General features: G+C 35.9%; 1 protein-coding gene across 8 annotated transcripts in view; it reads left to right on the top strand.

Moving 5' to 3' along the window:
* Nucleotides 1-18,314, top strand: part of Ankhd1 (ankyrin repeat and KH domain containing 1) — a 117,657-nt gene that overhangs the window by 67,683 nt on the left and 31,660 nt on the right. For 5 of the 8 annotated variants that reach the window (XM_075968867.1, XM_075968868.1, XM_075968866.1 and 2 more), the window contains exons 15-22: nt 3,351-4,109; nt 10,953-11,098; nt 11,235-11,346; nt 11,833-11,978; nt 13,564-13,706; nt 13,996-14,209; nt 16,328-16,503; nt 16,673-16,835. In XM_075968867.1, the coding sequence (XP_075824982.1) occupies nt 3,351-4,109; nt 10,953-11,098; nt 11,235-11,346; nt 11,833-11,978; nt 13,564-13,706; nt 13,996-14,209; nt 16,328-16,503; nt 16,673-16,835 (1,859 nt within the window). Of the gene's footprint in view, nt 1-3,350; nt 4,110-4,840; nt 5,530-10,952; nt 11,099-11,234; nt 11,347-11,832; nt 11,979-13,563; nt 13,707-13,995; nt 14,210-16,327; nt 16,504-16,672; nt 16,836-18,314 lie in introns of those variants that run through there. The other 3 variants (XM_075968873.1, XM_075968872.1, XM_075968874.1) reach the window with 2 other exon arrangements.

Below are 18,314 nucleotides of genomic sequence, written 5' to 3'. Positions count from 1 at the left end.
GAGTTGCTCAACATGGGTGATGGGAACTCAACCCAGGTTCTCTGGAAGAACCTCTTCAGCCCCCAAATAATGCTACGTATGTTCTAAACATATTTCTCTGTTCTATGAAATGTCTCTTTTAGTTCCATGCAGTATTTCTAATACAGTTGAGCATATCATTAGTATATCTTTCTGTGCTTAACATTCTTTTCTTGTTTTGGATCATCTTACCTGTGAATGTTTAATGTGGGCAGCCTTAATCCTGGTGCACTTGCAACTATATTAGGAAAGATTGAAGGAATATCCAATCTTGCTGAGCCTTTACATTTACTCTGCTTATGTCATTACATCTCTTTATGAAACTGAAATTTTTACTTGCTGTACTAGTGGATTTAGACCTTGTTATTTGTTGTAGTTTTGCCTTCTTTTTCTTTCCTGTTAAAACATTTGGCTCCTATAGTCTTATGAAACTAATAATCAAATTATCTCTCAAATCTAATAATCTTGGCTCTGAAAGAATAGTCTTTTCCTACCACTTTGCTTAAGTAGAAACATGAAATTAAATATGACATGCATTGCTGAATTTGCATTAGTAAGCCTCTGAAAGTGACTGCAGTATGGTACTGAAACTGGTCTTCTGACCAAGGGGAAACCTTGGATCCTTTTAGTAAATTAAAACATAATGAATATTTTTGAACTACTTAAAGTTTTTTATTTAATTTTTTGGAGATGTAGTCTCAATTGTGTTGAATTCCATATCCTCTTCCTTCAGTTTGGTAAGGAACTGTTATTATAGGTGTGTGCCATCAGGCCTGGCATGTAGCTCTAAGAGCTCTTATTTTCTTTTATTCTGTAAGTCTTTTAAACTTGAGAATGAATTTTGGTATAAGATTTTTTTTTTCTTTTAAAATTTCTTATGTATGGGCTGGCAAAATGGCTCACAGGAAAGAGGCATTTGTCTCCTTGCCTGATGGCCTAAATTTGATCCCTGGATCCTGTATGGTAGAAAGAAGAAAACTGATGTCTGCAAGTTGTTTTCTGACCTCCACAGTATGCTGTGACATGAACACACACACACATTCTCCCTCTCTTCCTCTCCCTAAACAAACAAACAAACAAACAAATAAAATGTTAGAAAAAAAATCCTTGAATGTGATAGTGCATGCTTGACTTGACCTCCAGCACTCAAGATACTCAAACCCTGGGATGTGAATTTGAGGGCAGCCAACTGAGACTCAATCTTACACAGAAAGAACAAAACAGATATTAAATGACCTATGATTTTTAGTATTAACTACAATTCAGAAGAAGAATTATCTATTTTACCCAGTTCTTTTTTTAAAAAAAAAAAAAAGAAAGAAAATGCCTTCACTGGGGAGATGGCTCTGTGGTATAAAGCAGTGTTGCTCTTGCAGAGGACTGGGTTTGATATCCAGTACCCATATAGCTACTTACAAGCTCTGATAACTGCAGTCCTGATGGATCTGACCCTCCTCTTTTGGCCTCTGTGGGTTCTAGGCATGCACAGACATACTTGCAGGCAAAGCATCCATACACATAAATTAAGTAAATAATTTTTTTTAAAAATTAAAAATTGTTTTATTGTTTTTAACTATCAAGTTCACTCATTAAAATATGAAATGCAGTATGTTTTGGTAAATTTACCAAGTTCTGTGGCAATCATCACCATCAAGTTTTGAGGGGTCCTCATTATTGTTACTCTTGACATTGAGACAGTCAGCCCCCCCCCCCCCCCTTTTTTTTTTAGACAGGGTTTCTTTGTAACTTTGGAGCCTGTCCTGGAACTAGCTCTTGTAGATTAGGCTGGCCTTGAATTCACAGACATCCACCTGCCTCTACCTCCCTAGTACTAGGATTAAAGGCATGCGCCACCACCGTCTGGCTAGACAGTCGGTCTCAAAGTCCTCATCTCTTGCCTCAGTCTCCCATTTTTTGGGATTCAGGCATTCACTACTCCACACAGTTCCCACTTAGCTTTAACTGCCCCTAAAAGATCTGTTACCTGTTTGCATTTGAACTTTATTCTCATTGCCATACCCCAGGGCCACTACTTTCTTTTCTGTCTTATATGTCTTTTCTCTATAAATTTTATGTTAAGTGAGATTTTACAGTATGTAACTTTGTGTCTGGAATCTTATTTAACTCGGTGTTTTGAAGTTCATCTGTGTTGGTAGATGCATCAGTTATTTGTCCCCTCGCCCCAAGTAGTCCTAGTTCTTCCTGAATAGAATTCATCCCTGAATTTGCTCAGACAAATCAAGGAGTACCTCAAAATTTTTATTTATCCCCTTTAAGGCTATTAATAATTACTTTACAGCAGACTTGTTATAGAGGAGGAACAAATATATTTAATAACCTTAAATAATTTAAAAAAATGTTATCAATATGAGTATTCCTATATGGAATGTCTGATTTTTCTCCCTATTAGTAACATTCATTGTTTCTCTCTTAAATGGATATTATTTAAATAGTTTATTTAAAATTAGATCCTTTGTGGTATAAGTTTAACACAGTGTTTAGGTAGAGCAATGTTAGCCTTTTTATTGGAGAATTTTATAATGACTCATATTTGGTTTATTGAGAACAAGGTTCTAGCCTCACTTTCAGCTATGAATTGAGTATAACCCTTAATACTTGATTCTTCTACCCTGTCCTTTGAGTGTTGACTTTATTGGCATATGGGTTACCATGGCTGTCTAAAGAGATAATGTCTTGAGAAACTGATTTCACATTGTATTTTAATGTAAGAATAGAATTATTTTGCCAACTTAAAAAACATTTGCCCCATTTGGTTCTCTTGGAATAAACTTTACTACTCACTGTGTAGTCTTGGGTGACTTAGAATTTACGTAGACCAGCTTGCCCTGGAACTCATGAGAATCCCTCTGCCTGCCTCTGCCTCTGAGTTCTGGGATTGAAAGTGTGTGCTAACATGCTCAGCTAGATTTAAAAAGTCCAACCTGATAAGCAAAATTCTGAGGTTTTTTTTCCCTTCCTTTTCTCTTTATCCCATCATAATTTCTAAAATCATCCTACATTTAAAAGTATATTTTTTTAAATTCAAGTTTGAGTTGATAACATCTCAGTTTATGCTGTGCAAAAACAGATGAGATAGTTGAGGTTTAATCTGCCTCACTAGTGTGACTTTTGAATCTTTCTATAGCATTAGTTATAATGGTTTGGGGAAGGAAGTCTGGGAGAGGGGAGGAATGTTTTTTGTGTGTGTTTTTATTTTTGGGACTCTGGTTGTTGTTTTGTTTTGTTTTCTCTTTTTTTCTCTTTTTTTCTTTTTCTTTCTTTCTTTTTTTTCTTTAGCATGGCACTTTTTCAAACATTTTTCATGTGCTTAGGTGCATCCAAGCAGAAGTCCAGTTCCCTGCAGGTAGCAGATCAGGACCTACTGCCACCTTTTCACCCATACCAGCCTTTGGAGTGCATAGTAGAAGAGACTGAAGGCAAGCTGAATGAACTGGGACAAAGAATTAGTGCTATTGAAAAAGCGCAGCTTAAATCATTGGAGTTAATTCAAGGTGAGCCTCTAAACAAGGATAAGATAGAAGAACTTAAAAAGAACAGAGAAGAACAAGTCCAGAAGAAGAAGAAAATACTGAAAGAACTGCAGAAAGTGGAAAGGCAGTTGCAGATGAAAACACAGCAGCAGTTTACCAAAGAATACTTGGAAACCAAAGGTCAGAGAGACACAGGGTCTCCACACCAGCAGTGCTCTCATAGAGGAGTCTCCTTGGCAGGGGATGAAGATGGCAGTCCCCCAGAGGATCACTCTTCAGAATCACCCCAGGTTGATACAATCTTATTTAAAGATCATGGTATTGGTGATGAGCAACAATCTCCACCATCAGCAGAGCAAATTGATTTTGTCCCAGTCCAGCCTCTATCATCTCCACAATGTAACTTTTCCAGTGACTTAGGTTCTAATGGGACAAATTCTCTTGTGCTTCAGAAAGTATCAGGTAACCAGCAGATCATAGGACAGCCTCAAATTGCTGTTGCTGGACATGAGCAGGGGCTGTTAGTACAAGAGCCAGATGGACTCATGGTTGCAACTCCAGCCCAGACGCTTACCGACACTCTTGATGACCTGATAGCAGGTGGGTTAAGAAATATATCTAAAATACTTTTCTCTTTTATCTGTGTGCTCAACTTCTTTAAATGCCCCTTCAAAAACACAAACTTTGTATTTCTCTATTTTAAAACTGTCTTTGTAAAATTACTGGATTCCTTAGGAATTATGGAAGTGAATTTAAGCCCAGTAGCACTAACACATAAAGGGAGTTTTTTCCCTTTTCTGTTTAAAACAAACACACTTCAAAAATAAATAAGGTTCCCATAATCCTTTAGAAATTTGCTTTCAAAGACAGTTTGTTATTTCCTACGTAGGAGCACTCAATAGAATCTTTTGTACAATTTAGAAGCACGCAGGTAAGGCTACCTATTTAATTTTCTTGCCTGTGAATTTCATGGTTGGACATGAGAATTTTAAGAGACACTCCTTTTTGTTATTAGACCAATTTAATTATCTCTAATTAAATGGGAACAGCTGTACACTCCATGGTATAGAGTTTGTGTTCAGAAGATTAAAGTACATTTAAACTGTTGTACTTGTTTTTGAGATTGGAATTTTTGTGTAAACTCTTGATGAACAAGCATACAGAACACTTAATAGTGTGCTTGCATACATGCACATTCATGCACATACACATAGAAAGAAAAAGGGCTAATAATCTTAAAATGTATGTTTCTGTTTATTGTTGTGTGGAAAATTACAACTAGATATGAAATGAGGTGCACAAGTTTACTTTCCCTTTCATTGTCCTTGCAGCAGTGGGAAAACAGTGCAATTAATCATTTACCTTCCTAAAGATGGCTGGTGAATGTATCACCTCCATGAGAGCCCAGTTCAGAATTGCAGCCAGAATGGCTGTTGACAGTGGATGAAGACCAAGAACTAAGATGTAGCTGGAGTGATATTCAAAGGCAGGCCAGTCCTCTGTCTCTTGATTGCAACATTTTTTCCTTATTGTTGTCTGTTTCCTCTTGTCATATTCTCCTCCCCTTCCTACCCCAATTATACTATCCCAGTTTCCTTTCTTCTTTTGTGAGCCTTTAGTCTTCCTAATCTTTACTGAATCTTTAAAAATGTGGAATAAGAGTAAATCAGGAATTTTTATTGGGTATATGTGTTACTTCAGTTGGTTATAGATATCATTTTGCCTTTGAGGCTCCTCTGCCATGTAATAGATAGTATTGTGCAGAGGAGAAATGTCTAGTGTTCTTAAAATTCAAATACTAGGAGGTATTTTAAGGAGTTAGGATCTTTATTCTTTAATTTGAATTTTATATTTTTGGCTTGTAGAGCTTCTTATGTTAAATTTACTTTAGCCAAAACAGCTCTAAAGGAAACTTGTAGTTAACTTTATGCTAATTATTACAGATGTTTCTTAAAAGTTTTTATTTCACTAAAGTATTTTTAAATAGAAATGACCTTGTATAGAGTTCACATGAGACTTTAAAAAATTACCTCAGAAAACATCTTTTAGTGTTACATGTTGACATAATAAAACTTAATATGTATTAGACATTAACTACTTATCAGATTGTAAATAAGTTTTAAATTGATAAATAAAAAGTTCCATATATGAAGTTTATATGTTTTGAAATGCACGGTAATAATTGTATTCTCTTTTCAAGATGATGATGTCTCACTTAAAACTATTTTTCCCAAGTCTAATTTTCCTAATTAATAGTGACAAAAATTAGACAAACTTAATAGCTAACTCTATAGTTGTAAAACATTTAAGGATATCAGTAGGATTATGGAGCAAGCCATAATTAAATAGAATTAATTCTATTTAAATTTATTTTAATTATTGAAAGAGAGACTGATATATATTCACTTTGAAGAATATTTATCTATCCCTCTAAAGGAAATGTTAATTTTCTTCTTTAAGAATGTTTTCACATTATTGCTTTTCTACCTAAATATTTTCATGAAAATTAATAAATTGTTTATATACATAACTAATGTTATAACTTATTTACTTACTCAGCCTGTAGCTGATATGTCATACTCTCTACAATCCTAAACAGAATATCTAATTTTGATTAGAAACATGGTACCTCAGATCTTCTTCTGAAAGCCTTAGGTTTTTAGCAGTTACCATAATAACAAATGATCTCAAGTTAAAATGTATATCAAATTAATAATGAAATTGTACATGATATGTTCATGGAAGCAGTTATTAGATCTGTTATTTCTAATTTTATGTTTGTATTTTGTCAGTTTTCATTAGCTTTAATAGCCATTTTTCTATTTTCTTGATTTTTTTTTTTTTTAAATCCCTTCTTGGGCAGGGTTTGTTGACACCTGTAATCCTAGCACCTGGGAAGCAGGAAGAGAAGGATCAGGAGTTCAGAGCCGTCCTCACTACTTGTCAAGTTCAAGGCCAGTCCAGGCTATTCAAGTCCTGTCTCAGATAAACAAAAAGGAAAGGAAGGCAAATACGCTTAGATTAAAACCAAACCAAAACAAAAAGTTAAGTCTAGAAATTTAGAGAAATTTAAAGAAATTCAAAATCGTTTTCATTGTTGAGCGATTTTAGAAAGCATTTAATAAAAATTCCACTAATATATAAAGAGGATTGGTTAAAAAAATAAATTTATTTACATCTATGGAACATTTACCATGTGCCAAACTTTGTGGTAGTTACTTCATTTGCACCTTCACAAGCTGTTTTAAATCCTCCCATAAAATAGATTCTCCTACCTCAGTTCCGTAGGAAAGTGAAGCTTAGAGAAGGGAAGTACAGAGTCTCCCCCTTGTACATTTCCCAGACTCAGGAGTTCTTTCTTACCTTTCTTTAATAAATCTACATCAATCTGCTCTACAAGAGGAGTAATACGGGGAACTGCTAGTAAGTGCATAGTGCCAAAATCCACTCAGTTCAGCCATATTTAAGAACACTAGTTGAAGCTGGGCATGGTGGTACAGGCCTTGAATTTGGAGACTCATGAGGCAGAGGCAAGCAGATCCCTGAGTTCCAGGCAACCTAGAGATACATAATGAGACCCTGTCTTTTATTTACAAGCAAAAACAAAACAAAGAGCCTTAGTGTTAGTATCATGTATATGCATGTAGTTTGATTAAAAGTTTTGCATTTATCTTAAAAATTCTATTATTTCTTATACTTCTAAATCCTATTAAATAACAGTTGCTCTTCTATATTAAGATTTGATATGTATGTGAGTTTTAATACAGCTTTGTGTCTAATACAGTATTGTTGTTGGTACTTGGATACATTTGTTTAAATTATAATTCTAGTGTAATTTGCTCTAAGTGGCCTTGCCGTGATCATTATTAAGTTTAAAAACAAAACTTTAGGCCTGAAGAATTGGCTCAGATATTAAGAGCATGTACTGCCCTTCCAGAGGACCCAACTTCTGTTCCCAGTGCCCATGTCACGTGGCTCACAATCACCAGAAGAGTTAGGCATGGTGGCACATGTCTTTAATCCCAGCATTCAGGAGACAGAGGCAGAGAGGCAGATGATTCTGTGAGTTTAAGGCTACCCTTGTCTACATAAAGAGTTCCAGGCTAGCCAGGGCTTCATAGTGTGATCCTTTCTCTTACACGCAGATACATGCGCACACGTGCGCGCGCGCGCGCACACACACACACACACACACACACACACACACACACACACACACACAAAAAAGATCAACCACTTCTGTTCCAGGGGATCAAAATTCTAGCTTTGAGTATCCGAACATACATGTGACAACACATACATAACATATATACAATAATTAGAAATAAGTCTTTTTACAAAAGAATTTGGAAATCCTGTTATTTTGAGGAGATTTATAAGATACTACCTCTAATGTTAATATTTTATTTTTAACCTTTAGTTTTGCTTTGTTTTTTAAGACAGAGTTTCCTGGCTGTCCTAGTACTAGCTCTATAGACTAGGCTAGCCTCGCCCTCAAAAGCCGAGGCATGTATATCTCTGAGTTCCACCTGTTTGAGTGCTGGGAGTAAAGGTGTGTGCCACCACCACCCTGTTTAGGTTTTAAATGAAACTGTTTTATCATTACTATGATATATACCAAATGATAGCAATAAAAAGTTCTGCTGTTTTATTTTTTTGAGGTACTGGGCATCAGGACGTCACCAATGTAAGGGAAGTCCTTTATGTCCTCAGCCCAGTTTGTTTTTTGATTTTAAAATAGGATCTCACTCAGTGTCCTTAAGTTCACCCGATAGCCAGGCAGGCTTTGAACTTGTAATCCTTATGGCTTGGCCCTTGGAGCAGCTGGGTTAAACTTATACTACCAGGCCTGGGACTTCTATTTGTTTTTGAGACAGGGTCTCATGTAGTCCAGCCTCTGTCTCGCAAGTGCTAGGATTTACAGGTGGGTAGCACCATGTCCACTAAGAGATAAAATTTTACAACATATTTTGTCTACCAATAGCAATAAAATTTTTATGTTAAGATTTATTATTATTCCATACCATATGCAAAATTTTTCTTGGTTTCATAAAAAGTCAGGTTAAAATATTTTACTTGGTTCTTCTAGTGCCCTACTTTTGAACAGTGTAAAATTTTAATTTGAATTGTATATTGATTTTTTTTGTTGTAGTTGTCTGGTTTTGTCATTTTAAGAGACATTTTGTTCAGAGATAGGAAATGTTTTAAAACTTATGAAAATGTTATGGTTCTAAAGTATAATGTTCTTATAATACAACCTTTATAACTTTCATTTGTAATTAATCCTATTAAAGACACTTTCCATGGAATGGTTCTGATTGTCATTATTACAGAGAAAATATCTTAGGATAATGTAGTATAAAAATGTATAAAACATAATTCATGTTTTGGGTAATAGAACTGTTAAATACACAGGAAGTGGTCTTTTTTGTTTGTTTTTAAAGTAAGTTCTGTAAAGGAGTCTTTCATAACATCACATTCTAGCTTTCCACCCTAGTCAAATACTTTTTTAAAAAATTTAAAATACCTTGCTTTCAAAAAATCACTAAAAAAAAAAAGAGATGACATGAATAAATGAATAAAAGAAATACAATTCTTCCAGGGTATATGTTAATAATTATAAGACCCACCACTGTAAATCTGTCAGTAAGGTGTTACATATCAATCTAGTATGCTGGGGGGGGGGTGTTTTTACGTATCAGGTATTTTGAGATATAACAATATTATCCGCTTTTTTTATTTTTGAATGACAAAAAGTTTAAAGCTTTGTGTCCAGTGTACATATTCTTTAGGTGAAACAAAAGTTTATGATATTATAATCATTCCTAGTTACTTTTGCAGTGAATAAAGTTGTTGGGATTTATATTGCCAAGATTGATATTGATATATCAGTGGGAAGCAAAGGGATGGTTCACAGAAGCAAATCTAGGCATCTTAAATTTTGCTAAATCTAATAAATTAAAGTAGGATTGGCACATACCAGTAATCCCAACTCTTGGAAGGTGGAGCAGGACGGTCAGTAGTTCAGGGCCAACCTGGGGTACATGAGACTCTTCTTTGAAAATTAAAAGATCTAGTCAGTTTCTAAGTTGAGTCCGTTATAAGTGTATTGCCATAGTGAAAGCTTCATTTTTTTCTATACTATTGGTTATGCGGGGTTTTTTTCTGAGTTTTTTCTTTCTTAAACAGTGATATTTTTATTTTCTAATACAGTGAATAATAGTACTGAAAGTATTGTAAAATGCCTTGTTTTACATTTATTGAGCACTTTCCTTGTGCCAGGCACGAGTAAGTGCTTTAAATACATTATCTCAGAAACTACTAGTATCTTTTAAAGATGTCCTTAACTCTTTGAGTCAGAACTCCATCCTCCATGAAACAAAAGATATAAGAGACATAAGATATAATTTTCAACTTTCTGTTTTCAAACACCACATTCTGGGTTTGTTTTTGTTTTTCTGAGACAAGATCTCATGAAATCCAGGCTGGCCTCGGATTTGCTGTGTAGCTGGGGATGACTTTGAACTGCTGGCCTTCCTACCTCCACCTCCAAGTACTAGAATTACTGAAGTGTATCACCATTCAAAACTTCAAACTCCAAATTTTGTGATCTTAAATATAAATTTCTAGTATTCATTTTAAAAATAACTTGACTTTTAGAAGTTGATTTTAACTAACTGGTGCACACCTCCTTCCAACCACCCCAGACAGTGTTTCTCTATGTAGTCTGCGTTTAATCCCAGCAGGCATTTTTGACCTTAAAGCCAACTTGGTCTACATAGAGAATTCCAGGAAAGACAGGGCTACATAGTGAGACCTTGACTCAAAAAAAAAAAAAAAGTAAATGCTGAATTTTTAAAAACACATCCCCTGCTGTTTATGTGAAAAATAATCTAACTTGTTGCCCTGACCTGCTACTTTTCATTATTTACAGAATATTTTGTCAAACTTTTACAAGCTAAGATAAGCATTCTTTGGGTTTTTTTTTTGTTTGTTTATTTGTTTGTTTTTGAGGGGTATCCCACTCTGGCCTTGAACTTGTGATCCTCTTATCTCAGACACCTGAGTCCTAAAATTACTAGTATGGATCACCATACTGGCTACAGATGCTTAAATTAAGAAATGATATACTCCCTTTTGGCAGTGCAAAATGCCACCATTTATTATATATCCACCAACAATTGGCCGTGTTTAGTTACACTTTAGAAACTTTCAAGGCAAGCACTACTCATATCCTAATTGAACATTTAAGCTGAGGCTCAGATAAGTTAAATAAATTGCATGAATTCAGAAAGTCATTCAATATACATTCTTTTGACTCCAAAGCTTGTGATTTCACTGTAGTATATTACTCACATGAACATTTCTGTTTTACATGTTTTTCTGTGTACAAACAGTATTATTTATTTAAATGAAATTTAGCAATATAAACTTTTTTTCCAGCTGTGAATACCAGAGTGCCTGCTGGTTCAAATAATCCCTCTCAGACCACAGACTGTCCTACACCGGAATCCTGTTCTCAGACTCCAAGCAATATGGTTTCCCCACCCATGCCCCCTGTGTATCCTTCAGTTGACATTGATGCGCATGTGAGTAGATTCTGTATAAATTTATTTCACATGTTCTAATTTATTTTGAAAGGAAAAATTATACATTAATGAGGGAAAGGATAATTTTATTGAGAACTTTAAAATATATGAATAAATATTTTTTTTCCCGTTTTAGACTGAAAGCAATCATGACACAGCTTTAACACTGGCCTGTGCAGGTGGTCATGAAGAACTTGTATCTGTTCTCATTGCACGAGATGCTAAAATTGAACACAGAGATAAAAAAGGTAGGAAATATCATTCACAAATAAAATCTAAGTATTTACACAAGCACACAAAATTACAGAATTTTCGCTATGAATAAGTAGTTTTTTTATTTTTACTAATAAAATAAATAGGCAGTGTTCAAGCTTATTCATCTATAGAACCAAATAATTCTCTAAAAATTAAAAACCAAAATATAAATTACTAGTGAAGGTGATGGAGTAGGAGGGTTGAGCTCTTGCCTTGTGTGCCACAAATAGTGGATGCCTTTGTCTTTAATCCTGAGGTGGTTTGTGAGTATAGATTTTAATAGTTTTTATTGATTTAGCATTTCCTTTTGCCAGGTGTTTTTATCATTAACAAATTAGAGTTTAGAACAGTTCAATGCTAAATTGTTCATCAGTATCTAAATTGAAGTCTTTTAAGTTAAAATAAAAGGAAATTGAAAACAGTGGCATTAAAGTAAATAAAACCACAGATTTGTTAGAAGTTTTTATTTTCTAATTTAGGTTTTACCCCACTGATCCTGGCGGCAACAGCGGGGCATGTTGGAGTTGTTGAAATCCTTTTGGATAAAGGTGGTGATATAGAGGCACAAGCTGAACGAACTAAGGATACTCCACTTTCTTTGGCATGTTCTGGTGGTCGTCAGGAGGTATGTTAACATTGGCTTTCTTTTGTAAATATTTTGCTTATAGTTTTTAATGTATATATGCTTATTACTTTTTCAAGATTTTTTTTCAAACTTGTGTGTTTGCGCATGCACACACCTATGAAGCCCAAAGATTTAAGCTCCAAAAGCTGAAGTTATAGTTGGTTATGAGCTACCTGATTTGGGTGCTGGGAACTTGGGTCCTCTGCAAGTGAAGTAGGTTTTCTTAACTGCTAAGCTGTTGCTCCAGCCCCATGATTAATATTTTAACTACATGTGAAACACATATGATGTGTAAAACACATGTGTTTTACAAGTTCAGTAGACCAGTGGTTCCCAACCTTCCTAATGCTGAAACCATTTAATACAGTTTATTATGTTGTGACTACAAACCATAAAATAATTTTCGTTGCTATTTCATAACTAATTTTGCTACTTTTAAGAATTGTAAGTATCTGATACAATATGCAGAATATTTGATATGTGACCCCTATGTAAGGGTTGCTAAATCTCTGAAAAGGGTCACGACCCATAGGTTGAGAACCATTGCCTTAGATTTTCTGAGGACTGAAATACATTTATTTAAGTATAATGGAAATTGCACATTCGTTTTTATTTGTTTGTTTGTTTGTTTGTTTTTTGATTTTTCGAGACAGGGTTTCTCTGTGGCTTTGGAGCCTGTCCTGGAACTAGCTCTGTAGACCAGGCTGGTCTCGAACTCACAGAGATCCGCCTGCCTCTGCCTCCCGAGTGCTGGGATTAAAGGCGTGCGCCACCATCGCCCGGCGCACATTCGTTTTTAAAGGAATATGTTTTTACTATAAATACAGATATGAATTATCTTTATTTCTACATTTATTGGCATTCAGTCAAGTACAATTCTAACACATATAAAATGCAAATCCATTGTTCATTAATTGATAAGTGAAAAAGGTCTTGTTTCATTACAACTGGGATTTTGAAACTCTGAATTTCTTTTCCCTGCCTGGCCATGGGTTTTTAGGACAGGGTCTCATGTAGTCCAGGTTGGCACTCAACTCATTATAGTTAAGACTGGCTTTTCTTCATTTCCTGCTTTCACCATACACCATGGGATTTACAGGTATATGCAACTGCACAGAGCACAACACTCTGAATTTATTTGTGTCTCAGTCTCTTATGTAGCTGAAGGTAGCCTTGAAATTGAGGCAATCCTTCTGAGTCACCCTCCAGAGCTGGGGTTATAAGCATGAACTACCACACAGGCTCACGGTTTTTTAACTTCTTGATAAGAAATTCAGCTGGGCATGGTGGTGCATATGTATAATCCTAGCACTTTAGAGGCCGAGGCAGGAGAATTGCTGCAAGTTTCAGGTCAACCTTGGCTACATAAGCAAGACCCTGTCTCAAAAACAAATATGACCACCCCAAAAAAGATATTGAATCCATTTATCTCGTGCTGATATTTTAATACTTAAGGCGTAATAAAATATATTTAAAATGTCAAATATTTAGACAAGAAAATTGCAGGTTCTGTTTGTATTTCCTTCATTTTTAACTTGAGCACTAGGTATAAACTTGTTTTATCTGTCCATATTTTACTTTGTAGGTAGTAGATTTGCTGCTGGCCCGAGGAGCCAATAAAGAACATAGGAATGTGTCTGATTATACACCACTGAGTCTGGCTGCATCTGGAGGATATGTGAATATTATTAAGATTTTGCTTAATGCTGGGGCAGAAATTAATTCAAGGTATCACCTGTTCAATCATCTTATCATTTACGATTGCTGAGTTTTTAACCTTAGTCTTAAGCATCTTAAGTAGGAATTGTGTTCTTTTTTAATTCTTCTCTCATAAATTGCATCCCTTTCGCAGTTTCCCTTAAGAGTTATGTTTTAAATTATGAGATTTTGCCATTCTTGATTTAGACAGATCTCTACATCTATGTTAGAAATCTTTCTTTACTGACATTTTCATCCGTCATGCTTTGTTAAAAACACAAGGTATCATACTAATTTTCTGAGCACATTTCTTCCTTAGGACTGGGAGTAAACTAGGTATTTCTCCTCTGATGTTGGCTGCAATGAATGGACATGTTCCTGCAGTGAAATTGCTGCTTGATATGGGTTCAGATATTAATGCACAAATAGAGACCAACCGGAACACAGCTCTCACACTGGCCTGTTTCCAGGGCCGAGCAGAAGTAGTGAGTTTGCTTTTGGACCGCAAAGCCAATGTTGAACATAGGGCAAAGGTAAGAAATTTTATAATTTGCCCATTTTTTCAGTTTCAGTTTTATGGAAACACATATGGCATTTCCGCTTATCTCCAGTGCAGATTTAGGGAATTAAACAGTGCCAATAATACACATTATTAACATTTTTTAAAAAATCACTTTAATGAGACATATACTTACTACTGGTAAAAACTCTAAACAACAACAAAAAAAAACAACCTAAAATCTGTTTTAATGTGATAAATTCTGAGAGATTCATGACTATTTGGAATTTAGAAATAGCAATACTTGGACTTTTTTTAACCTTGAAATATTAGGTACTTAAAAAAACTAGGTTTTAAATGAGATGACAACTGAAACCTTATGTCATTTAAGATTGGAAAAATCTAGAAATTTCATCTGTCTCATTTCTAACAGTTAATTTTTTTTGTTTTTGGTTTGTTTTTGTTTGTTTGTTTGAGATTAGGGTCTTTTTATGTAGCTGTCCTACTTGATCTCTTTCTACAAAGAAAGCTGGCTTCCTGCATTTGCCTCCTGAATGCTAGTATTAAGGCATGCACTACCACTCCCAGCCTTTTTGTTTTTTTAAAAATTTATGTGTATGAATGTAATGTGTGTGGTGGGTGGTGGTGGTGGTGGGGTACTGGTGAGATGGCTCAGTATGTAAAGGTATGGGATATCAAGCCTGGCCACCTTAGTTTTATCCTAAGATCCACATGGTGGAAGGAGAAAACCAACTACATCAGGTTATCCTGACTTCTACATATTGACCTGGTAAGCACTTGTGTACACAGGAACATACACACAAAGACATAACAAATGTAATACAAAATGTTTAAAAAGAAAATAGGCAGGCTGGAGAGATGGCTCAGAGGTTAAGAGCATTGATTGCTCTTCTATAGGTCCTGAGTTCAATTCCCAGCAACCACATGGTGGCTCACAACCATCAGTAATGAGATCTGGTGCCCTCTTCTGGCCTGCAGACATATATGCAGGAAGAGCCCTGTATACATAACAAGTCTCAAAAAACACATTACGTGTGTGTGTGTGTGTGTGTGTGTGTGTGTGTGTGTGTGTGTGTGTGTGTGTGTATTTGTATTTTCATGAACATGGGTGGTATTTACTTGAGCAAGGACTCATTACCTGCCAGTGGTTGTTCCAGAAACTATAAACTCTGAGGGGTGGAGCCTTATGAGCCCTTCTGCCATCCATGATGGAATGTTGATGGATCAATCTTATGTAGGTAGCCACTGTTGCTGTTAATTTTATGGGTTCAGTGGTCATGTGACATCCAAAAGCTGGCCTTTTTCTTTTCAATTTCAAGTATTAATTGTGGTCTAGTCACCTATTAAAAGCCCTAGAATGGTGCATACTGTTTGGAGATTATTATTTGTTTGTTTTCTTCCATTTTGATTGGGTTTTTGTTTTGTTGTGTTGTGTTTTGTTTTTGAGACAGTAACCCAGGCTAGACTTGAACTTAACCTCCCGACTCTACCTTCTGAGTGCATGGAGTTACAGGCACTATGCCTGGCTGAAGAAAAGTGTCTGATAAAAACTCAGGACAGGCATGGTGGCATAGTCTTAAGATTACAACATTATAGAAGCTGGGGCAGGAAGACTTCATGTTTGAGCGCTGGTCTATATAAGTAAGACTCTTTCAAAGGGATAGGGGTGAGAGAATGAGCAAACTGACTCTGTAATTCTAGCTCCCTCAAACCCAGTCTTCCTGCCTCAGCATCCTAAGAGCTGAGTTAAGGCATCTCCGTGCATGGCTTCGCTTTCTTTCTTGCATAAGATTATAAGTGAATGTACTCTGGCATGCCTCATTAATTCTAACAATTCTCATTTGCTATTTAGTAAGATTTATTTATTCAAGTATTTATTTATTTTGGTTGAGACAGGATTTCATGTGGTCAATACTAGGGATTACCTTGAACTCCTCATCCTGATCCTTCTGATTCTACCTCCCAAGAGCTGGGATTACATGAGCTATCAGAAAGCTAATTTAATACAATTGAAAACAGAATGTTATTTAGTTCTTTTGTGAGAGAAAATCAGAATGTACTTAAATATGAATTAGTTTAGTCTTTTAAAGAAATTACTAAATTCCATTGCATTCTTTACTGGTTTAAACAGACTGGTCTTACTCCCTTGATGGAAGCAGCTTCTGGAGGATATGCAGAGGTTGGAAGAGTTCTCCTTGATAAAGGAGCAGATGTCAATGCCCCTCCTGTGCCTTCCTCAAGAGACACTGCTTTGACAATAGCAGCTGACAAAGGCCACTACAAATTTTGTGAGCTCCTGATTAACAGGTGTGTAAATTTCTATTTATATATGTAGAACTCCAGTGATTCCTTTCACTGTCTGTGGATTTTTAAAAGTAACCTTAACAACATTTTTAAAACATTGTTATATGGTAAAGAGAACCATAGAGTATCAACCTCTTATAGTAAACAGACTGTGGATATTTTTTGTTTATAGGGGAGCCCATATTGATGTCCGTAACAAGAAGGGAAATACACCTCTTTGGCTGGCATCCAATGGTGGTCATTTTGATGTAGTACAATTGCTAGTGCAAGCAGGTGCTGATGTGGATGCAGCAGACAACCGAAAAATCACACCTCTTATGTCAGCATTTCGCAAGGTAATATGACATATACAGAAAAGACAAAATTTAATAATTTTAAAACAACTATAAGTTGAAACCTTGTGCAAAATATAAACTAATGCTGGGGAATTAAGAATATGTGCACATAAAAGTCACTGCTGCCAGGCGGTGGTGATGCTTGCCTTTAAACCCAGCACTAAAGTGATACAGGCAGGTGGATCTCTGTGAGTTCCAGACAGCTTGGTCTACAGAGTGAGTCCAGGACAGTCAGGGCTACACAGTGAAATCCTGTTTTGAAAACCCAAACAAACAGTGTCACTAATTATTGCTAGACATGGTGTTTCCTGCCTTAATCCCATCCTCAGGAAACCAAAGACAGGAGAATCTTTGCAAGGCCAACCTATTCTACGTGAGATCCAGGCCAGCCAGGGCTATAGAGTGAGATCCTGTGTTTAAAAACAAAACAAAAACAAACAAATAGCACTAGTGCCAGGTGTGGTGGCACACCCTATAATACCAGCATTTAGGAGATGAATTCTGTATCTTCAGAGTTCCAGTCCAGCCTTGGCTATAAAAGTAAGTTAAAGGCCAGCATGGGATAGATTAGTTCTTATCTCAAACAAACAAAAATGTTGCTGTCTTTTCAATATTGGTGGCTAAACCTAAGAATTATTTGCTATTTCACTATAATCAGCTTTGTTGTTGATTCATTTAGTGTCTTGACTTACTTTTTTTTTTTAAAGATTTATTTATTTATTATGTATACAACATTCTGCCTCCCTGTATGCCCACACGCCAGAGGAGGGCACCAGATCTCATTCCAGATGGCTGTGAGCCACCATGTGGTTGCTGGGAATTGAACTCGGGACCTTTGGAAGAGCAGCCAGTGCTCTGAACCACTGAGCCATCTCTCCAGCCCCTTGACTTACTTTTATTATGTCATACTCCTGAAGCGTGAAATTTGGGGCTGGGGAGATGGCTCAGTGACTAAGAATTCTTGTTCTGCATGCAAGAGGACCTCAGTCGGAATGCCTAACACCCAAATTAAAAGCCAGGCATGGCTACACCTTCCTAGAACTCCATTGTTTGGATCAGGAACAACCTAGCCAGAATGGCTAGCTTCTGGTTCAGAGGCAAAAATTAATGGAGTTAAACACCCAGAATCCTGCTCTGACCTCTACATGTGCACGCTTGCACACACACACCATGAAATTTAAGGAAAGCAATAGATATATACAGATGGTTGTTTCTGAATGAAACGGAATAAACTTTTATGAAAAATGGACAATTCATATCGTGTGTGTGTGTGTGTATATATATATATGCATGTTCATTTTCTGCTTTTTTTAAGTGCCTACATCTTTAAATTGATGACAAATAATAAAGTACCGCATGTGGTCTATGTTGCTCTTCTCTTTTTATGTACTGTATTGTTTTTATCAATGACCTAGAATGCACTAGGCTTTTTTATTTCCCTTTTTTGAAAATTTACTTCCTTACTCTTAACCTGGACTA

Source organism: Microtus pennsylvanicus, chromosome 4 (genome assembly GCF_037038515.1).
Source record: "Microtus pennsylvanicus isolate mMicPen1 chromosome 4, mMicPen1.hap1, whole genome shotgun sequence".
NCBI classification, from domain to species: Eukaryota; Metazoa; Chordata; class Mammalia; order Rodentia; family Cricetidae; genus Microtus; species Microtus pennsylvanicus.
This window is presented reverse-complemented; position numbering and strand designations above follow the sequence as displayed.